Raw genomic sequence first — 24,324 nt, forward strand, 5'->3', positions numbered from 1 at the left:
ATGCCAGGCAATGACCATCTCCAATAAGAGTAAGTCTAGCCACCATCCCTTGACATTCAATGGCATTACCATCGCTGAATTCCCCCACCAATAATATCCTGGGGGGTCACCATTGATCAGAAAATTAACTTGACCAGCCACATAAATACTGCAGCTAGAACAGCAGGTCAGAGGCTGGGTATTGTGCATCAGATGACTTGCCTCCTGGATCTTCAACGCCATTCCACCATCTACAAGGCACAAGTCAGGAGTGTAATGGAATAATCTCCACATGTCTGGATGAGTGCAGCTCCAAAAACACTCAATAAGCTCGACACCATCCAGGATAGAGCAGCTTGTTTGATTTGTTTCCCATCCACCACCTTAAGCATTCACTCCCTTCACCACAAGTGCACAGTGGCAGCAGTATGTAGCATTAACAGGATGCCTTGCAGCAATTCATCAAAACTTCTTTAACAGCACCTCCCAAACCCGTGATCTCAACCACCTAAAAGGATAAGAGCAGCAGATACTTGGGAGCAGCACCATCTGCAAGTTCCCCTCCAAGCCACACACCATCCTGGCTTGGAAATATATCACTGTTACTTCATGGTTGCTGGGTCAAAATTCTGAAACTCCCTAACAGCACTGTGGAAGTACCTTCACCATATTGAACGGAGCAGTTCAAGAAGGCAACTCACCACGATCTTCTCAAGGGTAGTTATGGATTGGTAATAAATGCTGACCTTGCCAGTGATGCTCACAGCCCGTGAATGAATAAAAAAAACACAAGTACTTTTAGACCATTCTAAGCTAACTGGTGTTGCTTGATATAAAAGCAAGAAATGCTGGAAACACTCAGCAGGTCTGGCGGCATCTGTAGAGAGAGACGCAGAGTTAACGTTTCAGGTTAGTGATCCTTCTTCAGAAGGGTCTTCTTCTGAAGAAGGGTCACTGACCTGAAACGTTAACTCTGCTTCTCTCTCCACAGATGCTGCCAGACCTGCTGAGTGTTTCCAGCATTTCTGGTTTTATTTCAGATTTCCAGCATCCGCAGTATTTTGCTTTTAATTTGGCGTTGCTTGATGTCCAACTTGCACATATCAGGGGTGATTCTTTGCAGTTGGATCCTGATCATGAAGAAGTAGTTCAAGCCAGAGAAGGATATGTCCAGTTTGTGTTTCTGCTACCACCTTGTTCAGTTCTTATCTACATCCATTGGTTTCAGGGGGCAGTTAAGTGGGACGAGGTTAGACTAACCTCCTAAGAAGTCAAAGACAGTAATTCTTTTTGAAACCTTTAGATTCAAATATAAGAGCCTTTTCGTATCGATCGTGTACCACTAATACGTGACCAGCTTGCCCTCAAAACAGTCAGTGATTACACTATCACTCCACTCTCATGGCAAGGTTCTCCGTTATAACACTACTAACTCCACGCTAATAACAAAGTTCCTAGTATAATGCCGTCCATGTCTCCGCTTTAAAGACGTCTGCAAACGCGACATGAAATCCTGTGACATTGATCACAAGTCGTGGGAGTCAGTTGCCAGCGTCCGCCAAAGCTGGCGGACAGCCATAAAGGCGGGGCTAAAGTGTAGCGAGTCGAAGAGACTTAGTAGTTGGCAGGAAAAAAGAAAGAGGCGCAAGGAGAGAGCCAACTGTGTAACAGCCCGGACAAACAAATTTCTCTGCAGCACCTGCGGAAGAGCCTGTCACTCTAGAATTGGCCTTTATAGCCACTCCAGGCGCTGCTTCACAAACCACTGACCACCTCCAGGCGCATATCCATTGTCTCTCGAGATAAGGAGGCCAAAGAAGAAGTATAATACTATGCAATCCTATATCTACTAACTGAACATCTAGGTTATAATGTCGCATGAGGGATTTAAGAAATTGAATGCGGTTCTAAGTAAAGATGTTAAAATCCGTGCTTTATTCTGCTTTAGAAAAACAATGTGTGTAAAACCACCACAACTGAAAAGTAGATTTCTCCCAATTGCGAAAGCTAAGATATATTTTTTGATAATTTTTATATAAATCAATAATCAAGCTGCTGTTAGAGATTGTTCTAGAGTCAACACTTGTTACATATGAATTGTGTAAATTTACCTAAAAACAATGAGATACTTTCACATTTGGAATAATACTATACTTATTCAACACCAGCATGGAAGAGGTTTCAATAGAAGGGCAGGAAATCTGCTAGTTCGTGATTTTTTGTACAATTCGTTTTTTTAAAAACATTATTTAGAGTACATTCGGAAAAAGACGCCATACTTTTTTCACACCAGAAGCTGTTATTCCTGTCATTGTGATTGTAGACAGTGATGATCTGACTGCATGTCTATTACAAGGGTCTACCGCGCCTCCTCTTGGATGTTCCGCAGATACAGCCGCAGACGCCAACGATTATTTGTATCGCACTGACCATCACTTCCAGTATCCCAACCAAAAAGAGTCCGGTGAAAGTGATCATGTGAATCGTCTTTTGCAACCCTACATCCATCTTTAAGGCGGGAGCAGTGGATGCGGCTTTCACGCTGGAAACGGTTAATTCATTGCTGGGAAGGGTGGAAAAGTTGGTGCCTGGTAGATCAGCCGGTACAATTTGAAAGTCAGTTTGATTAATTCCACACTTGTCTTCCAGAAACCACTTCAAATCAAACTCGAAATTTGAAATAGACCTATAAAAAAATATCTTTATTAATACAATACACGCTTTTTGTGTATCATTTAATATTTTCTCCAGTTTTTCTAACAGGATGCAACAGGGTTGAGATTGTGGGCAGATCTCTGCTAGTACCCAGAATACCAACCAAGCATTTCTTCTGATTTTTCTTTCATGTCTTAACGGGAAACACCTGGATTATATACACGTAGGGACTAAATCAGCTACAGCACAATTAAATCAAACTGGACCACCCAGAATACCACTTTACCCTTTAAAAAAAATTGTTGCTGTTAATTCAAGATTTGAAGAGCAGGGAATTCTCCTGCTGTCCCAGAGAACATTTTTCAGTCAACCAAGAACAAAGTAACTGTCCCTTCATCTTGGGTTGTTGGAGCCCTGCTATCAGGCTGCCAGCTAATCGGTGATGTCCCAAATCAGCTCAGGCACCTTCGCTATATGATTCTCTGTTCCTTGTGGTGGCGGATGGTCACACAGTCAGTCATGTGGGGCTCTTCTCTGCATTACCTCCGTGCTTGAATGTCTCCTTTGTTTCTTGGCAACCAGAACTGGACTCTTTCTTACACCCCATTCTTATTTTAAGCGTTTTTAAAAGGACAAATTATTCATTGGTTTAAATTATACTAAAACCGCAATAAATCACAAGTAACCAGCGAGCCAAAGGTTCAATAAACCAAGCATTATGCGATTACAGACTATGAAAAAAACTGGACTAAATTGTTGTTTATGCAGTATCAGTGTTCTGTTGCAGTGTAGTGTATCATTGTGCTGTGCAGGTGTCCCTGTATCAATATTGATCAGTTGTTATAATAGCTTAAAAAATACTTGCTTTATGTCTTCTATTGAGAAGTTGCAGTTTTCCAGACTTTGACTTGTATCGCAGATCAGTGGCCCCTTAATAAGGGAATGAAGTGAAACCAATGCACAATACAGGGCTCCAATAACACTGATAACACTGAGAAGTGCAGACAGCAAGAGCTAAAAGTCAGAACACAGAATGGTAAGAATAAAATGTTTACGGTCTGATTACATGCATTTTTTGTCATCAAGGTTATTACTTCAATATTGACCAAGTGATTTGATTTGATTTTTGAACCTACCCCTGTTCTGGTATTGCAATTTTGTCCCTTCCGTGCTGCCAAAGACATGGATACTGTTGGAATAACCTGTATCAAATGGGAGCCAAAACTGTGTTCAGAAATGACTACACTGAGTTCGTAATTTGTAGAACAGACTACCTTAAAAATATTCAACAGGAATAAACAGATTTATGATTGACAGAAGGTGAACAGAAATGGCCTGGTGTTGAGGCAAAAGTAAGGTAAACAAAAACCTGAGTGGATATGGCGATGATTGAATTTTCAATTTTGTTCTTATTTTTACCTCCTTTTCTTTTCTCTGCAATCAATTTTAGCCACATGGTAATACGGGAGAAATATTCCAATGCTGCAGATTATAAAGTTAAAACAGTTTCTCGCTAAATGTTTCTTTCGAAGATATCTAAGAAAACAAAATGCTAAATTTGAATGAACTGCAACCTCTGTCAATTTGTCCTGTTGCTTGTATCTTCCAGTGAATCAAATGAAACAGAACCAGAGTGTCTTTACAACATTGTTGCCTCATGCCATAAGTACCCATATGGATGGACCCACAAGAAGACAAGCCAATTTTCTAGTCTTTACTGCTGGTTTCTAATTTTCATTTTCATTTGCTGCCTGGCATGCTAAGTGTTTCCAAGATTTTCTGTTTTTGTTTGCGATTTCCATCATCTGCAGTAATTTATTGTTTTACAAAGTTTTATTCTTACTTTCTTTTTTCAAAAGACAATTGGAAATATACTTGACTAAAACATACATTTACAGCATCCCTGTTAAGTAACAAAGACGCACCTTATAATGAGGGCCCTACCAAATTCACGGTCAAATTTTACAAATTTCACAGTCACGGCATTTTAAGAATCGTGAATTCCACAATCTCACATATTTAAATCGTAAATTTCATGGTGTCATAGCAAACCATGAAAATTATCTATTTAAAACAAAAAAACGAGTGGTTTCTGGTTTCACATGATATTTATTGTATGCTCAAAAACTATTGTAAAAAGCTGGCTATAACCAGGTCACATTCTTTACTCACTGAAGTCAGTGGTTGAATGTGAGCATGGAGCAACCTGCAACTGTCTCTTTCTTCATTCCCTGTCTCTGCGCTGTGAACACCTGTCCTTTATTAGACATGGCTCTTTCCATGTCCACAGACTTTGCTGGAATTGTTAGTCAGTGCCATGCTAGCCTTGCAAGGTGGGGGATTCTGCATTCCACAGAGTTCATCTCCTCGCAATGTGTAGCACAAACCTTTAGTAGATAGTCCTGTCGTAGTTTATTTGCACTTGGCAAGCAACCACCATTTTGCACCTGTACCTTTGGGTGATCATGTTTTTCCAATGGTATGTTGGCGCATGCAACAGATCCACAAGTTCCACTATAACCAACTGACAATTTTCTTTCAACACACCATTAACATACCGTTTGCCTTTGCTCCATGACCTTCTGGTAAGTTATTCTCTGTGACCCTGTCCTATCAACACCTTGCCTTTTGTTATCTCTTGCCCCATCCCCACTTTATTTGCTTAAAACCTATTACATTTCTAACCTTTGCCAATTCTGATGAAGGGTCACTGACCTGAAACGTTAACCCACTTCTCTCTCCACTAATGCTGCCAGACCTGCTGAGTATTTCCAGCATTTGTTGTTTTTATTATTATTGACGATTTTCTGAGCTCAATCAACTTTTTAAAAAGAGATGAAATTGTTGCTTGTTTTTTTGCATGTTTGTTTTCCAGCACTGTGGTGTCGGATGCTCTCTTTCTGCTGTGATAGCTTTCGGACTCTAAGTGCCGCTTAACCATTGCCTGCCTTGTGTGTTCCAACGAAACATTGCAGCTTCAGTATTCTACCATCGTCATGCAGAATTTGGCTTTCAAATTCTTTCACTCGATGTGCTGCAGTAATGGTTGTGGCTGTTTTTGATTTGCTCATTCTGGCATTCTCACTTGTCTGCTAATACTTGAGACTGCTACTCTCAAAACTGCACTGGAAGCCCTCCTTCAACTACCAATCAGCGAGTTGAGCCTTTTGTCAATCAGTAAAACCTGCAAAGTTTGTAAAATGGCCAATTTCACGGAGGACCTGAGATTTCACAGCTCATGACACATTTTTCACTGCCATGAATTTGGTAGGCCCTACTTATAATTTTTGTCTGCCGGCGGCAATTATATAATTGTCACCTACTTTGGAACTGAATAAGATACTAGAATACCAGGCTTGATATTTTCATTGGAAGTCATTTTATTCCAGAATGAAATGACTATCCAAGACTGGTCAGCCACTACAGTATATTGTTCACTATCCAGTCGAGTATTCTTGTTTCTTAAATATGCTGGACTCCCAGTCAAATACCTACACTGCATCTGGTCCTAGTCCTAGAACATCTCTAGTTCAATCATTCTATGGAAAAAGCATAAATCTATTAAAACCCTTTAAAAGGATTCCACTGCTTGCTCTGCAGTGCAATATCTTACCAAGATCCCACCTCCAAAAACACCAGGTAGCCACCATTCATAACACGATATGGAGTTCTGAAACAACCGACCATCGTGGTAGTTCACAATTAGAGGTATCATGTTCAGGACAATAGCCAAAATGGTCAAAGCCAGGAGACAAGATCCATTAAATAATGTGAAGCAAGGCATCCCCGATCTCTAACAAATACAGCAGTAAAAGGCAGCTGGAACTCAGAGACGAATGTATTACAACTGTTTCAGGGTGATTGATTTTTAAAATGTTGTAGTTAAATATTAGCTGAAAGATTAAGCCTATGTTCAGGGACTTTTTTTAAAGTAATGTTGTGATGCAGTTGTGTTTATGGTGAACTTTACTTCTGACTCACTGCATTGAATTATTAACATCATTAGGTTGTTCAAGCAGCGCTCACAGTTAAGTACAGACACTTAGACTAGAGATATTCCATGTTGCATAACGTAAGCATATGTTACATAAAGAAACGCCATGGCCAGGAATATATCAAAAGTAGGATTACACGTAGAACAGACTGTTATAAATTAATGTATTTCGTGTGAAAATAAAATATGCTAGTCTTTGGATCTACCAGTGAGAACCTTACACTGGGACCAACTGATCTATTATTGCATGGCAGTGATCTCATGATCCCATGTGATCATTTTTTCAATCCCTATTGCAAATACTGCTTCTAAAATACATCATACAGAATTTTTTTAAACAATTTTTGTATATTTTCCAATTTCCTCTTTTTATTCCCTCTCCTCTCCCGAGGATGGTGCATGCAGTGCTATGGTATAGTTTGTTTTTGCTTTTTTTATTCATTCATTGGATGTGTGCGCCATTGGCTATCCCTATCCTATTGGCTATTCCTAATTTGTCCTTGAGAAGGTGGTGTGCTGTCCTCTTCAACTGCTCAGTCCATTTGGCGTAAGTACACCCACAATGCTGTTAGGGAGTTCCAGGATTTTGACCCAGCGACAGTGAAGGAACGGTGATATATTTCCAAGACAGAATGGTGTGTGACTTGGAGGGGAACTTGCAGGTGGTGGTGTTCCCATGCGCCTATTGCCCTTTTTTTCTAGGTGATAGAGGTTGTGGATTTGGAAAGTGCTCTCGAAAGACACGTGGTCGAGTGCATTTTGTAGATGGTACCCACTGCTGCCACTGTGCACTGGTGGCAGAGGGAGTGAATGTTTAAGATGGTGGCTACGGTGCCGATCAAGCGGGTTGCTTTGTCCTGGATGGTGTCAAGCTCTTTGAGTGTTGCTGGAGCTGCACTTATCCAGGCAAGTGGGGAATATTGCATCGCATTCCTGACTTGTTCCTTATAGATAGTGAACATGCTTTGGAGAGTCAGGGATGAGATACTCAATGCAGAAATCCCAGCCTCTAACCTGCTTTTGTAGCCACAGTATTTATGTGGCTGGTCCAGTTAAGTTTCTGCTCAATGGTGACTCTCAGGATGCTGATGGTGGGGGATTCAACAATGGTAGTACTGTTGACTGTCACAGGGAGATGATTAGATTCCCTCTTGTTGGAGATGATCATTGCCTGGCCCTTATAAGAACTTTGTGACACGATCCCTCAGTGGGCATTCTGTATGTGTAAACTTAGTGATTGAAAGCTTTTGACGATCAGGAGACCACAACTGGGCCTGATTCTGCCAATATCTACACTCAAATGCCTTCCACCAGGTCCACTATCATTGAGAATGGGAAACACAGTTGATTTTCTTTCTCCTCCCTGTCCTTGCTGATGTGAATTTTGGTGGCACATTACAGCCTCAAATGAACACAGCTGATTTCAAATAAGGATCATAAATTTAATCTGAATATGTATGAGTCTAGACTATAGCTGCCTCATTTGTCATTTTATGGCTTTGTGCATGTATGGTGCAGGCATGCAGAGACCAATAAGTGAAATACTGAGCACAGAGTGTTGATTTGCTTCTCAATATTCCCTTCCTCCAATCATATCCAGCGATCTAGTTCCAAGTCAGGATGGTCTGTGGCTTGGAGGGGAACCTGCAGGTGGTATTGTTCCCATGCATCTGCTTCTCCTTGTCCTTCTAGGTGGTCGAGGTCGCAGGTTTGGAAGGTGCTGTTGAAGGAGCCTTGGTGAGTTGCTGCAGTGCAACTTGTAGATGGTACACACTGCTGCCGCTGTGCGTCGGTGGTGAAGGGAGTGAATGTTGAATGTGGTGGATGGGGTGCCAATCGAGCGGCCTGCTTTGTCCTGGATGGTGTTGAGCTTCTTGAGTGTTGTTGAAGCTGCACTCGTCCAGGCAAGTGGAGAGTATTCCATCACACTCCTGACTTGTGCTTGTAGATAATGAACAGGCATTGGGGAGTGATGAGATGAGTTACTCGCTACAGAGTTCCCAGCCTCTGACCTGCTCTTGTAGCCACAGCATTTATGTGGTTGGTCCAGTTCAGTTTCTGGTTAATGGTAACTCCGAGGATGTTGATATTGGGGGATTCAGCAATGGTAATGCCATTGAACATCAAGGGGAGACTGAGTAGTGTGTCATCTCCATTTGCTCCCTAATATGATACTGCAGAGTGAACCCCTATTCTATTGCCTTGCTCAGGGTGCCAGGTCATTGCGCAGGCCAAACCAAAAACAGAGCTCCCATTCTTTACAAAGTTAGTCAAAGGTGAATCTAACTGTTAACATCCTGAGGTTGCTGCAAATGGCAGGAACCACCCTTGTAATCGTGAGGCTGTATTTTAGCTACCAATGTGTACCGCTAGTTTTCCAGGATAATGGGTTGAGAACGTTGAAGGATTTGCCCCTCGCAGCAGATGCTAAATTTCACCTTTTTGTTTAGTTAATTAGAAGATAGAGGAAATGCCCAATATGCTGAGTGATGTCTCTATAAATTGTTGCTTATTTCCTTTAGCCTCTAAGGGTCTTTGGAGTCTCCTAGTCGGCAGAGTAGGTTGTTGCTGGTTCTTGTCAGCCCTGAACCTTTTTTTGCCTTATTTCCTATCCGGGTTGCTTTAGTAGGAGATGGAAGTGATAAATATGCCCTGCTAAGGTAAGTATAATTTAACCTGAAAGGTATAATACCCATGTGCTTGGTCTGCAGTTACAGTTCATTATTTTGCTGCCACTTAAAACATTTTGTGCAGTCTAATAGGGATGATTATACATTCAGGCTTTTATGTTAAGCAGAGAGTTTTACCATCAGTGCCCCCTTTTAATCAAATAACTGCAAAGTTCTATAATTAATTCAGACTTTTATTTGATGTTTTTATGGGAATTTTTTAATGGTACAAAGATCACAAAGATGAGGGAGGCCATTTGGCTCATGTACCTCATCCTTTTATAGAAACACACAGTACCCCCATCACAATACCTTTTGAATTCTTTCAGTGTTTTTGTCTCCACGGTCCTACCTAGAAGGTCATTCCAGTGTTAGTATTTGCTGTGTATTCGAATACTGTGGATAGTGGCAGACTAGATTGCTGGCACCAACAAAATAATAACAAGCTACATTGCTGTGCAGATAATGGCTCAGTCAATTACCATCTATTCATGTTGCACATGTCCATTACCAAAGCTCAGCAAACAGGGTACACTCATACATTAACGTTCCTAGGAAGTCTGTGTGAATGTGTCAGTCTAGATTACCAGGAACTAGCTGACTGTGACCACAGAATCAAATTATACAGTTTAGTAGGCCATTCAGCCCTTTGGACCTGTGCTGGCTCTCTAAAAGAGCTATTCACTTAGTCCCAATCTCTGCCCTTTCCCCATAGCCTTCGAAGTTTTTCTCTTTCTAACATTGATCCACTAGGCTTTTGAAAGCAATTATGTTTGCTGCTTCCACCACTGTTCTTCGGAGGGTATTCCATGTACTAACAATAAACTGAAAAATAAGAGATGAACTTAAATTTATGCTCTCTATTTATTGAATCATTAACCAGTGGAAATAGTTTTTCTCTTTTTACCTTATTAAAACCCACTCATAAATACTTCTGTCAGATTTCCTTTTGACTTTTATTCTAATGAAAAGAACCTCATTTGTTCCTCGTAACTAAAGCTAGTCATCCCTAGTATCATCTTAGTGAATCTGCATGGCCTTGACATCTTTCCATAAGGTACCCAAAATTAGACCCAATCATTTGGGGGGGAGGGGGAGGAGGAGGAAGTGAATTTTTAACTTGTGCACACCTTGTTTAACTTTTTAAAAAATGAGCTATAAGCCCCCAAAAATAAAGTTTCAACCTTGCATGCCCATTTCACGCTGAAAATTCACTTGTCGTCATTTTGGGTGGGGCCTTATTTTAGATGTCCGGCACGCTATCCTGAAATCGGTGAACACATTTTAGCACAGAAATTAAGGTCCTGCGTTTGTTTAAGCACCAAAATGCCACTTGAAATAGCTCTGGCATCCTATTTGTCAATTCTAAAAGTTACTGTAATCACGGATGGCAATAGGCAGGAGGATTCATTTCTAGCAAAATTTAAAGGTATCGTCTGATGCTCTCAGGTAAATAACTGCTGATTTTATTTCGAACGCTAGTGTACTGCAATTGCTTTCTTGGGAATTATGGCTTTCGGAATTGAGAATCATTTCAGAAAATAATTAGGTGTATCTACAGAGGATTTTTTACTGGGGCACTGGCGAAGTTGTGTTTGGATTCAATGCGTATGGTGCTTGGAATGCCATTGTGGCTGGAAGATGATGAAGAGGAGCAGCTAGAGTCCAGGGACTTGCAGCTGCAGAGTGAAGAGGAGGGAAAATTGAAGGAGGTCTTACTCCACCAGTCTATAAAAATGAACTTCATGCCTGCAGTTCAGCGAGAAGCAGTGTGTGATGAAGCCTCAGATTACCAGGAAGACCATCACAGAACTATGGTACCTGCTGCAGCACCAACTGCAGTCAGGCCACATTGGCATTCCAAGCACCACAGCTAAAATACTGATTACAAGGGTGGTCCTTACCACTTGCTGGAATCTCAGGATTTTTTTTCGCAATTAGATTCACATTGCAACTGACTTTGTAAAGAATGGGGAGCTCTGTTTCTAGTGCACAAAGACCCAATCCCCTGAGCAGAGCAATAGAATAGTACTCCATCATGTCAAGATGGGGAACAAATGGAGGAAGGCAATGTCTAGGAGCAAATCAACATATGCTGCTCTGTGTTCTATTTAGTGGTCTCTGCATGCCAGCACCATACATGCACAAAGTCAAAAAATATCAACTGAGACAGTTATAGTCTAGTCTCACACATACTCCGATCAAATCAAATCAAAGGAAGATGGTTGTGGTTGTTGGAGGTCAATCATCTGAGCTCCAGGACATCACTGCAGGAGTTCCTCAGGGTAGTGTCCTAGGCCCAACCATCTTCAGCTGCTTCATCAATGACCTTCCTTCAATCATAAGCTCAGAAGTGAGGATGTTCGCTGATAATGGCACAATGTTCAGCACCATTCGTGACTCCTCAGATACTGAAGCATTCTGTGTAGAAATACAGCAAGACCTGGACAATATCCAGGCTTGGGCTGATAGGTGGCAAGTAACATTCGTGCCACACATGTGCCAGGCAATGATCATCTCCAACAAGAGAGAATCTAATCATCTCCCCTTGACATTCAATGGCATTACCATCGCTGAATCCCCAACGATCAACATCCTAAGGGCTACCATTGACCAGAAACTGAACTGGAGTAGCCATATAAATACTGTGGCTACAAGAGCAGGTCAGAGGCTAGGAATCCTGCGGCGTGTAACTCACCTCCTGACTCCACAAAGCCTGTCCACCATCTACAAGGCACAAGTCAGGAGTGTGATGGAATACTCTCCACTTGCCTGGATGGGTGCAGCTCCAACAACACTCAAGAAGCTCGACACCATCCAGGATAAAGCAGCCCGCTTGATTGGCAACCCATCTACAAACATTCACTCCTTCCACCACCGAGGCAGAGTGTCAGCAGTGTGTACCATCTACAAGATGCACTGCAGCAATGCACCAAGGCTCCTGAGACAGCACCTTCCAAATCCGCGACCTCTACCAGCTAGAAGGACAAGGGCAGCAAATACATGGGAACACCACCACCTGCAAGTTCCCTTCCAAGTCACACACCATCCTGACTTGGAACTATATCGCCGTTACTTCATTGTCGCTGGGTCAAAATCCTGGAACTCCCTTCCTAACAGCACTGTGGGTGTACTTACCCCACATGGACTGCAGAGGTTCAAGAAGGCAGCTCACCACCACCTTCTCAGGGGCAGTTAGGGATGGGCAATAAATGCTGGCCTGGCCAGCGACGCCCACATCCCATGAATGAATTCAAAAAAAAATTAATGATCTATATTCTGTACTAAATTAGCTGTGCTCAATTGAGGCTTTAATGAGACACCAAAATTGTCTTCAGTAACAGGGAGGAGAAAGAAAGTCGAAGACTTTCAAGGATTTCAGTTGCAGCTTCTGTGTCATCACACCATTTAAATACACATGATAGTAATTTTACAACATTTATGTTTCGAGTGTATAATAAACATCGCTGGGTGATCCAGAAATGTGCAGGCAGATCACTGAGTGAAGGTTGTATTTATGTACATAACAGCACAGTGCAACTGTAATATACAACAGAGATCATTTGATATCAACTTGTTTATTAGTCTTGGACAGCAATATTGTTATTTACCATAATGTTTTTTTTCAACAAAGTTAACTGTACAAATGGTTTATGGTTACAGAGAAACTAGCTCTCTGAGGGAAGAAAGATGCTAACGTCTTATTTTGAGGTAAGACATTTCCTTTTTACAAAAATAACGTGTAGACAGATTTCTGACGTGGATGCAGTTATCTTCAGACTTACCCGGAGCCACAATGAATTCCTGAAGCTGTCTCCATGAGGAGTCCGCCTCTGATCCCACCCACTGTGTTAATATGCCGGAAGTGGTGTGTGGTTTTCCGGTTGGGCGTGTGTCCACCTCTAGTCCCTCCCCTCTCTTTCTGCGGTGCTGTGTCTACTCTGGGTATCTGCACAATCTGGTCTCCATGGCGGCCAAGCGAAAGCAGGAGGAGAAGCACCTGAAGCTGCTGCGGGACATGACAACGCTGCAGCACAACAGGAAATGCTTCGACTGCGACCAGAGAGGCCCGACCTATGTAAACATGACCATCGGCTCCTTCGTCTGCACGTCTTGCAGCGGCATCCTGTGAGTATGAGAGCCCGGGGCTGCCAGGCCAGGCCTCCTCCCAGCACACAGCATCACACAAAGCAAAGCAGGCACGGATGGAGCATGGCAGAGGGAGACACACAAACAGCGGCCCAGAAGACAGGAGGAAAGGTGGAGCATCACAGAAAGGAGAGATACTCCCAAAGAAAAAACCCATCATCTTGAGATTTTTTTTTGGGGAGGGGGGCAAAGTCAAGCTATTTTGCAGATTCTCAGGAAGGGAGAGGGGGTGGTAAAAGAGAGAGACTGCAGGACGTTGGGAAGAGGGGCTCACGGTGGGCAAGAGAGTAGGTATACAAAGATAAGTCATTCCAAGAGATCAGTGAGGGGCAGGGAATCCATCTCATGAGATTAGAGAGAGAGAGCTAAATCGCCTCACAGAGAATAGGGGCGGAGAGAGAAAACACATCCTACAGACGAGGGAAAGAGGTAAAGTCAAGAAGGAAGGAAAGAATATTCTGGCCATAGAGAGCAGAGAGAAATTTCAAGAGAGATGTTGAGAGAGAGACTGTCAAAGAACTGGACCAACAAACCCTTGGCACTAGTAAGAGAGAGAGAAAAATAGAACATTCCTAATGATTAATGAAGAGAAAGGGTGAGCGAGCTGTGCAGATAATGAGGGGAATGCATCACCCAGAGCAGTGTCAAACTGAGGTCCACACAGTGTCCATAGAGACTTTCTGGGGGGGGGGGGGTCATCTACGAAATAATACAAGCTGGAAGCAGAGTGGGCTGGTAGTCTCACCTAGGAGGAGAGTGCACATAGAGGAGTGCTGAAAGCAACATAAAAGTAAATACCTATTTTCTTAAAAGCATTATTAAAATACTCTTTGCGTGCAGCGCTTTCATATAATTAATTTAGATTGGGGGAGGCGGGGTGGTGTGGGGTGGTCTGAGATTACTAATCCATTTGAAAAGGGATCCTTCAACCAAAACAATTTCAGAACCACTAGTGTAGAGAACTGGGTGTGTTTGGTGCTCTCACTAGTCTGCACTGTCAGTGGGGACACTTGACCAGCAGGAGAACATAAAAGGAATATAAATGTAGGCAGCCTATGATTTTCCCAAACTTTAGCAGGAAGTGCACAAAAGTGAGTATGTATGCAAAATAGAAATTGCTTAATGTTTCATGTGGGCTCCTTAGGAGCTAGTATATTTAAGGCAGGAGAGCCCCTTTCTAAGAGTTGATCAAAAGAAAAGGAAAATAATTTACACTTATTTAGTACCTTTCAGGTTGTTTCAAAGTGCTTCACAGCTAATGAATGCTTGTTGAAGAGTAGTCACTATTATAGGTATAATAGGCATAGTAGCCATGAATGCAGATGCATAAGGTATATGCATGTTAATTATTGTCACTAGCAGAAAGCAAATGGGCTTGCTAGCCTTTAAATAGATCTTAAAATGCAAGAAAAGTGTAAGGAACTAAATATTGTGCAAAGATCATATCGGTTAACTGTGTGAAAAGGCAAAAGCTGAGTTAGACGTAACTGCAGAATAGTAAGGAAGAGCAGTGGAATTTCAACAGGAGAACCCAGCAAGAAACTGAAGGAGTCAGTGGTTGCTGGATGTTCACACCAGAGAGTTCAAGAGTGTCCATTTGCATTATTTGGTTCATGCTGTGTGCAAAGCCAAAGATCGAAAGGTTGGAATGAGAAGGGGGTGGGAAATTGAAGTGACAAACTACAGAATCAATATTACGTGTGGTGGGTCCTGGATAACAGTAGGGGAAGAAGTGAATGTGCAGCTGTTGCATCTGCTGTAGTTGTATTAGAAAGTATATGAAAAAGAGTTGCCAAAAGTGTGGCTGATGCAAGAGCGAACAAGGCTGTTGCGGAGGCAAAGCTCTCACCAGATCATAGAGAGAAAAAGGGAAATCTTGCTTGATGCTGAGATCATGTTATAAGTAGTGAAAATGATCCAGTGAATTGGAACTGAAGAGGAAAGAGAAGGATTGGGAGCGAGATACAAGTCATGGGGTGATTGCCTCAGACTATACAATGCTTAACAAAGGAAAACATACATCTGAAGACTTCTGGTTCAGAAATTGGATTTTGTTAAAGATACAATACAAAGGGGGAAAATGAGAGAAAGGCAGAAAGAAGTTTGGTAGGAAGTAATCTGAGTAATTATGGCAGGCTGTAGGCTATTGGAAAGTATAATTTCTAAGAGAAGCCTATGGCCAGAGTTATAGAGAGCTGACCTGTCTTGTTTTGTGTTGCAGTTTCAGTGGCTGTGATCTTCCCCCAATAACTATGTCTCCATTTATTGTGAAGCAGTTTCAAATTTGGCCAAGAAAATGTAATTTCAAAAGAAAATTCTTTCTGTAGGCTGACTGCTTCAATGTAAGTCTGCACTGATGGATAATTTGCCTCATGTAATATCTAGGGAAGGTGTCTGGGATTGTTGTTTACGTTTGACTTATTGTTTAAGCTAGTCCCTCCAGAAATCAAAAAGCATGCCTCAGGAGGAACACTGCAATGTAGAATAGAACTGAACTGAATAAAGCAGGATTTGTTTTCTATTTTTAATGAGTTCAGTCACAAGCTGTCTGAAAATATTTTATATTCAATTGTCAAATATGGGACAGCAGTAAAAAAATTAAATGACCTTAATGTATATAAAGACTTACAAAATGGACTCAATTAACTCTTTTAAAAAAAAAAGCAAAAGCCATTCAAATGAGATCTCGAATTTTGTTGAAGATATAAATCCATTCTCAACAGTGTTAATTACACAGAAGCTGCTGCTCTTGGCACCATATTGATGAGCTCTGTGGAATGATATAGTGTAGTACTTGCTGGGAATAAACATTGAGGACAGAGCAGCTGTACAGTGTGGACGATGTGCCCTAGCAGAGTAGGGATAGACTGACTCTATTCTGTGAACTTTTTATCCTGGTGGAGCCTGAGGACAGGGTAGCTCTATACCCTACAAAATGTCTCAATGAAGGTAAAGGACAGGCCAGACTTGCAATGTGCCCCTGTGGGCAAGCTGGCTTATATTGTTTAAAACATAAGAACAAGAGTAGGCCTTTCAGCACCTCAAGCCTGTTCTGCCATTCAATCAGATCTCGCCACAGGATTCCTAGCCTCTGACCTGCCCTTGTAGCCACAGTATTTATATGGCTACTCCAGTTCAGTTTCTGGTCAATGTTTGTTGATAGTAGGGGATTCAGAGATCGTAATGCCATTGAGTGTCAAGGAGAGATGGTTGGATTCTCTCTTGTTGGAGATGGTCATTGCCTGGCACTTGTGTGGCGTGAATGTTACTTGCCACTTATCAGCCCAAGCCTGGATATTGTCCAGGTCTTGCTGTATTTCTACACGGACTGCTTCAGTATCTGAGGAGTCGTGAATGGTGCTAAACATTGTGCAATTATCAGTGAGCTTCCCCACTTCTGACCTTATGATTGAAGGAATGTCATTGATGAAGCAGCTGAAGATGGCTGGGCCTAGGACACTACCCTGAGGAACTCCTGCAGTGATGTCCTGGAGCTGAGATGATTGGCCTCCAATATCCACAACCATCTTCCTTTGTGCTAGGTATGACTCTAACCAGCAGAGAGTTTTCCCCCGATTCCCATTGACTTCAGTTTTTCTAGGGCTCCTTAATGCCATACTCGGTCAAATGCTGCCTTGATGTCAAGGGCAGTCACTGTCACGTCACCTTTTGATTCATCTCTTTTGTTCATGTTTGAACCAAGGCTGTAATGAGGTCAGGAGCTGAGTGGCCCTGGCAGAACCCAAACTGAGCGTCAGTGAGCAGGTTATTGCTAAGCAAGTGCCGTTTGATAGCACTGTTGACGACACCTTCCATCATTTTACTGATGCTTGAGAGTAGACTGATGGGGTGGTAATTGGCCAGGTTGGATTTGTCCTGCTTTTTGTGTATAAGACATACTTGGGCAATTTTCCACATTGCCAGATAGATGCCAGTGTTGTAGCTGTACTGGAACAGCTTGGCTAGGGGCGTGGCAAGTTCTGGAGCACAGGCCTTCAGTACTTTTGCCATATTGTTGTCAGGATCCAGTACCTCCAGTCATTTCTTGATATCATGCGGAGTGAATTGAATTTGTTAAAGACTGTCATCTGTGATGCTGGGGACTTCAGGAGGAGGCCGAGATGGATCATCAACTCGGCACTTCTGGCTGAAGATTGTTGCAAATGCTTCAGCCTTATCTTTTGCATTGTTGTGCTGGGCTCCCCCATCAATGAGGAAGGGAATATTTGTCAAGCCACCTCCTCCAGTTAGTTGTTTAATTGTCTGCCACCATTCACAAGTGGATGTGGCAGGACTGCAGAGCTTAGATCTGATCCATTGGTTATGTCTTAGCTCTGTCTAAGTGTGAAAGAATCAGTTCAGATATTAATGCTATTCTGTAGTTTTCTAAAAAAAAAAATCCTTTTCTTGATTTTGGCATTGCTTGTGCTTTCATGGGATGTGGGTGTCGCTGGCCAGGTCAGCATTTGTTGCCCATCCCTAATTGCCCTTGACAACTGAGTGGCTTGCTAGGCCATTTCAGAGGGCAGTTAAGAATGAACCACATTACTGTGAGTCTGGAGTCACACGTAAGCCAGACCAGGTAAGAATGACAGATTTCCTTCCCTAAAGGACATTAGTGAACCAGATGGGTTTTTATGGCAATCGATGGTAGTTTTGTGGCAGTTCGAGATTTTTATTAATTAATTGAACTTAAATTCTGCTAGCTGCCATGGTGGGATTAGCCTGGGCCTCTGGGTTACCAGTTCAGTGACATTATCACTATGCCACCTCCTTCTCCTGGTAAGACTGGCATATACTGCCCATTGCTAGTTGGCCTGAGAAAGCACTGGCGGGTCTTCTTGAACCAGTGCAGTCTGTGTTCATAGCAGGTTGATACAACTGAGTGGCTTGCTAGGCTGTTTCAATGGGTGTTAAGAGTCGACTACATTTAGGGGCGGCTGGTAGTGGGGCGGGTTGTGAGTGTGTTGGAGTCACATACAGGCCAGTCTGGATGAGGACGGTAGATTTCCTTCCTTCAAAGACACTTTTGAACCAGTTGGGCTTTGACGTCATTCCAACCGCTTTATTGTCACTTTTATTGATAAGAGTGTGACGGAGGTAGGATATAAAGGAAGCATAGTGTTTCTTTGGAGTCGTGATAAATACTGAATGGTACACCAGAGTTTTGTCAAAACAGCACTGCATCAGAGGAGTTTATCCCTTCCATGTGGGACAGATTGGAAATTGTTTCCTGGAAAGAAAAGCAGAATCTTCTGCTTTACTGTATTCCTGACTCTCTCCACAACCCCCACTCCCATCCAAGTTCTAGCAGTAAATTGTACCCTCTCTCTGATGGAGGGGTGGGGGGGGGATGAAATGATTGATAGAGCTATTGTGCCTTGCAAAACATAATAATTCTACAAGTGGAAGGTGCAGCATATCCATTAACTCAAGTTAATTAAAAGTTCCTGGATGCATAAAGTGCATGACTTGTAACGGCTGGAAATAACAATTTTGTTTTTAAATCTCCAGACGAGGGTTGAATCCTCCACATAGAGTCAAGTCAATCTCCATGACTACTTTCACACAGCAAGAAATTGAGTTTCTGCAAAAACATGGTAATGAGGTGAGTGTGATTGTGGTTGAGAACTTGTTTGAAATTATTTATTTTATTTAATGAGTGGCGCAAGATATTGTTGATTATGGGCAGGATTTCGATATCTTTCATCTCAGGTTTGATTCTTTTGGATGAAACTTTATGGAAATAACTTTTTTCTGGTAATCTTCAGAAATGTTTAGGCTTTTTCTCTAAGAGTACTTTGAGTTCTTCAGGTTTATTGGTTAAGGGTGGTGTCTGAGCTCAGTCCACTTGTGCTGACTATCCCAGATCTTAGTCATAGAGTCATTCTGTCCATTCAGCCCAACAAGTCCATGCTGGTTCTCTGTAGAGCAATCCAATCAGTCCCATTCCCCTGCTTTATCCTCGTAGCCTTGCAAGTTTATTTCCCTCAAATGCCCATCCAATTTCCTTTTGAAATCATGCATCATCTCTGCTTCCACCACCCTCGTCGGCAACGAGTTCCAGGTCATTACCACTCGCTGCATAAAAAGGCTCTTCCTCACTTACCCCCTGCATCTCTTGCACAAAACCTTAAATCTGTATCCCCTAGTCCTTGTACCATCAGCTAATGGGAACAGCTCTTCTTTGCCTACTTTATGTAAACTTATAATCTTGTAAACGTCTATCAAATCTCCCCTCAACCTCCCTTGCTCCAATAACCCCAGATTTTCCAACCTGCCCTTGTAGATAAATTCTATCATCCCTGGAACCATTCTGGTAAATCTCCTCTGCACCCTCTCAAGGACCCTCACATCCTTCCTAAAGTGTGGTGACCAGAACTGCACATGATTCTCTAGTTGTGGCCTAACCAGAGCTTTATACGTTGTCATTCCAACGTGCTTCGTTGAATGAAAATTTTCTTTAATCCACTGACTGGAGATTTGAATTTTTATTTTTTAAAGAAATTTAAAAAGGAACAGATAAAAGATGACTTTGCTAGCAGCTTAAGATGGCCACCTAATTTGCAGCACTGTATCCTACATTGCAAGGCCTGAGAGAAGGAGAGGGAGAGGTGCCCGCTGCCCCAGGACTGGTCCCAATGTCCCAAGAATCTGAAGCCCTCCCTCCTGCACCATGTCTCAAGCCACGCATTGATATTGTTATTTCGACTCTCGCTAGCGTGTGGCATTGGGAGTAATACAAAGATCATGAGGTCCTACTTTTTAACTTCCTCTTTAGCTCCTGAAAATCTGACTGTAGGATTTCAATGCCTGCTCTCTGTCATTGGTACTGATGTGTACCACAACTTCTGGCTCACTCCCTTCCTCCTGCAGTATATTCTGCACCCTCTCCATGATATCCTTTACTCTGGCACCAGGGAGATAGCACACCATGCGGCAGTCAGGATGGCGGTTACAGAAATGCCTGTCTGCCCCACTAACTATGGAATTTCCAATAACGACTGCATTTCAACTCTTTGCTGTTCCCCCACTGTGCAGTGCCTTGCCCATTGGTTGTTGCCATCATCTGGATTGCACTCCTTCAAGGTGTCATCATTCCCAGCAGTCTGCAAAGCTGAGTACTGGTTTGAGAATGGCACACACCCCAAAGACACCTGCACCTGCTGTCTCTTCCTATTCTCTGGATGACCACCCATCTACTATCCTGAACTCTCACTGCTTATGGGGTGACCACCTCCTGGAACATCGATCCAGGAAACTCGCATGAACAAAGAACAGTACAGCACAGGAACAGGCCATTCGGCCCTCCAAGCCTGCGCCAATCTTGATGCCTGCCGAAACTAACACCTTCTGCACTTCCGGGGCCCATATCCCTCTATTCCCTTCCTATTCATATATTTGTCAAGATGTCTCTTAAACGTCGCTATCGTATCTGCTTCCACCACCTCCCCTGGCAGCAAGTTCCAGGCACTCACCACCCTCTGTGTAAAAAAAACTTGCCTCGCACATCCCCTTTAAACTTTGCCCCTCGCACCTTAAACCTATGTCCCCTAGTAACTGACTCTTCCACCCTGGGAAAAAGCTTCTGACTATCCACTCTGTCCATGCCGCTCATAACTTTGTAAACCTCTATCATGCCGCCCCTCCACCTCCGTCGTTCCAGTGAAAACAATCCGAGTTTTTCCAACCTCCTCATAGCTAATGCCCTCCAGACCAGGCAACATCCTGGTAAACCTCCTCTGTACCCTCTCCAAAGCCTCCAAGTCCTTCTGGTAGTGTGGCGACCAGAATTGCATGCAATATTCTAAGTGTGGCCTAACTAAGGTTCTGTACAGCTGCAACATGACTTGCCAATTTTTATACTCTATGTCCCGACCGATGAAGGCAAGCATTCCGAATGCCTTCTTGACTACCTTATCCACCTGCGTTGCCACTTTCAGTGACCTGTGGACCTGTACGCCCAGATCTCTCTGCCTGTCAATACTCCTAAGGGTTCTGCCATTTACTGTATACCTCCCACCTGCATTATACCTTCCAAAATGCATTACCTCACATTTGTCCGAATTAAACTCCATTTGCCATTTCTCCGCCCAAGTCTCCAACCGATCTATATCCTGCTGTATCCTCTGACAATCCTCATCATTATCCGCAACTCCACCTACCTTTGTGTCGTCCGCAAACTTACTAATCAGACCAGCTACATTTTCCTCCAAATCATTTATATATACTACAAACAGCAAAGGTCCCAGCACTGATCCCTGCGGAACACCACTAGTCACATTCCTCCCTGAAGCTCTACAGTGCTCCTGCCCCTTGCAAATCCCGTAACAGCAGCAATTCCAGATTTTTATTAATTAGTTGAATTTATTAATTAATTTAATTTAAATTCCACCAGCTGCCTTTAGTGTGATTTGAACCTGTGTCCCCAGGGCATTAGCCTGTGCTGCCGGATTACTAGTCCAGTGACGTTACCACTGTGTCACCATCTCCCCTATATTCTTCAAGCAAAATAATGATCTGGAGTGGGAACCTGTGTCTATTTTATGCCTCTTAATCAAGAGGGCCAAGTGTGCCCTTACCTTACTTCTACTACCCTGGCTACGATTGAACCTGGAAGCCTCCTAAAAAGTATGACTCAGCTATTTGCTAAGTAAACCCATTGAAGTAACCTTTTGGGGATAAAAATTAATTAAATATTCTGCATACCTTTTTGAGATTGTGCTCAAGAAAGATATATTGTCAAAACTAGGGCAGAAATGAAAGCTAGTGCAATATGGAAAGGGACCAGGATGTATGTTACTTTTAAAATGTTCTTTCTCCTCTTCTTCGGTAATATTCTTCATATTAATGTTTTTTCTTTCTCTTCCCTCATTTATAAATGCCAGGGTCTTAGTTTGGCCCTCCATTGAGATAATATATTCACTGCTGCTTGGGAAACAATATTTTTAAAACCTTGCACGTTCAATGTGTATTAGAAATTGCCAAACATTGGAAGGGGCCGCATATTAATTCCAAAATTTCACTTGCTACCTTAATGTAAATTCACACCAACTCCCACCAGAAAAATGGAAGTTTTAACTTCCTGGTTCTTTTGTAGCTGACATCTGAGCCTATGCTTTTTTGACATAGTTTGGATTGCTGTACATTTCTACTAGTGACATTTTAAGAGTTGTCAACTTTGATAAGTAAACCCAAGAGTTTGCTGGGCGCAGTATTATAACTCTGACCTTATCCCTTCCCTGCAAATTGTGATTCAGATATAGAGCTTAAAAGATGCTGTTAACATGTTTTGAGACTGATTCTTAGTAATAAAATGGTAAGTTGATGATCATGATTATATATTTAAGGTAGAAAACACAAAGTGGTCTCTCCAAATGAAATATTAGTGCAGTGTTTATAGTTAGCTAGTTGAACAGCTCAAACCCCAGTGAAGCTTCAAGCGCTGATGAAAGGTCACAGTTCCTCTCTACAGATGCTGCCAGACCTGCTGAGTATTTCTATCACTTTCTGTTTTTATTATTGAAGCTTCAAATAACTAGTAATATTCCTATACAACAATTATTCTCCTATCTAAAAGGTCTTCTACTCCCTCCCTTTCACCACCCCATCCCTCCCATCGACGGATTTGATCTTAACCTTTTGCCTGTGATGTTACCCCAGAGTGTCAGGGCGTCAAAACTTTTCTTTCTGGTCCATACTGTGGAGTCTTGAACCAACATATCAAGTTTAAATTCATGTTCCCATCAACTTGTATGTATCTCAAGTTGCTGATACTTGGTGTTCTGACTTAGGATTTATCCAGCAATGAGGCTTCTGCATCATTTATTGTTTGAAAGGGATGCATTAGCAAAAAGATGGACAGCGTTTATGTGAATTGTCTGATGATCCAAATCGAGGGAGTCCTCAAGATATAGAAGCAAAGGAAAGACCAAACATTATGATATTAGAGGTAAAGAATTCTTTGAAATTGATGTGTATAGGAAAAGCTCCAGGCATAGATGCAGCAACAGCAGAACATCTAAAAGCCCTTGGAGAAACAAAATTCAAAGTGATAAGAGATTTGTGATCAAATATATAAGAAAGGATACATTCCAAGTGATTTGAGACATTCATTTTTCGTTAAGATAACTAAGAAACCTAAAGCAATGGAGTGCAATCAGTTTCGAACTATAAGCTTAATGAGTCATCTCATTAAAGTGATTTTGAAAATGATAATAGAAAGAAATAATAACGCATTTGCAGCAGAAATTGGTAAAACACAGTCTTGATTTAGACTTGGAGTAAGAACAAGCGAGGGAATACTTAACCCAAAAACAATCTTTGATAAATACCTAGACGTAAACAAAGACATTTACATATGTTTTTTTGTCATCTATAAATCATTCGAGCTTGATTATCACCAAAAGCTAATAGACATGTTGCTGAAACATGACAGTGACAGTGAAAATGTGAGATTTATCCAGAGCCTCCAATGGGACCAAACAGCGAGCATTAGGCTAGAAGATGGACAATCAGATATGTTTCAAGTGATTAGAGGAGTGCGACAAGGCTATGTACTGTGTAATGGTACTACCATCACTGAATTCCCCACCATCAACATCCTGGGGGTTAAGATTGACCAGAAATTGAACTGGACCAGCCATATAAGTACTGTGGCTAGAAGAACAGGTCAGACGCTGGGAATTCTGTGGCAAGTAACTCACCTCCTGACTCCCCAAAGCCTGTCCACTATCTACAAGGCACAAGTCAGGAGTGTGATGGAGTACTCTTCACTTGCCTGGATGGATGCAGCTCTAACAACATTCAAGAAGCTTGACACCATCCAGGACAAAACAGCCTGCTTGATCACCCCATCCACCACCTTCAACATTCACT

General features: G+C 42.3%; 2 protein-coding genes across 14 annotated transcripts in view; one reads left to right on the forward strand and one right to left on the reverse strand.

Annotated features, from left to right (window-relative positions):
- Positions 1-1,895: 1,895 nt before the first annotated feature.
- LOC137375387 (transmembrane 4 L6 family member 20-like) lies at positions 1,896-6,488 on the reverse strand. Of its 4 annotated transcripts, none has more exons than XM_068042526.1 (4): positions 6,248-6,487; positions 3,771-3,836; positions 3,500-3,648; positions 1,896-2,665 (listed from the first exon to the last, which is right to left on the reverse strand). In XM_068042526.1, exons 1-4 carry the CDS (start codon positions 6,416-6,418, stop codon positions 2,329-2,331), a joined length of 723 nt encoding a protein of 240 aa, XP_067898627.1. In that variant the 5' UTR covers positions 6,419-6,487; the 3' UTR covers positions 1,896-2,328. The 4 variants fall into 4 exon arrangements, with proteins under 4 accessions (XP_067898627.1, XP_067898630.1, XP_067898629.1 ...); XM_068042529.1 differs by lacking the exon at positions 6,248-6,487 and adding an exon at positions 5,350-5,695; XM_068042528.1 differs by lacking the exon at positions 6,248-6,487 and adding an exon at positions 4,004-4,105.
- The window catches only part of agfg1a (ArfGAP with FG repeats 1a), a 100,577-nt gene continuing 81,796 nt past the window's right edge, over positions 5,544-24,324 (forward strand). For 3 of the 10 annotated variants that reach the window (XM_068042520.1, XM_068042521.1, XM_068042522.1), the window contains exons 1-2: positions 13,103-13,425; positions 18,961-19,054. In XM_068042520.1, the coding sequence (XP_067898621.1) occupies positions 13,154-13,425; positions 18,961-19,054 (366 nt within the window). In that variant the 5' untranslated portion in view covers positions 13,103-13,153. Of the gene's footprint in view, positions 5,902-12,960; positions 13,009-13,102; positions 13,426-18,960; positions 19,055-24,324 lie in introns of those variants that run through there. The other 7 variants (XM_068042515.1, XM_068042514.1, XM_068042518.1 and 4 more) reach the window with 5 other exon arrangements.

Source organism: Heterodontus francisci, chromosome 11, assembly GCF_036365525.1.
Source record: "Heterodontus francisci isolate sHetFra1 chromosome 11, sHetFra1.hap1, whole genome shotgun sequence".
Classification (NCBI taxonomy): domain Eukaryota; kingdom Metazoa; phylum Chordata; class Chondrichthyes; order Heterodontiformes; family Heterodontidae; genus Heterodontus; species Heterodontus francisci.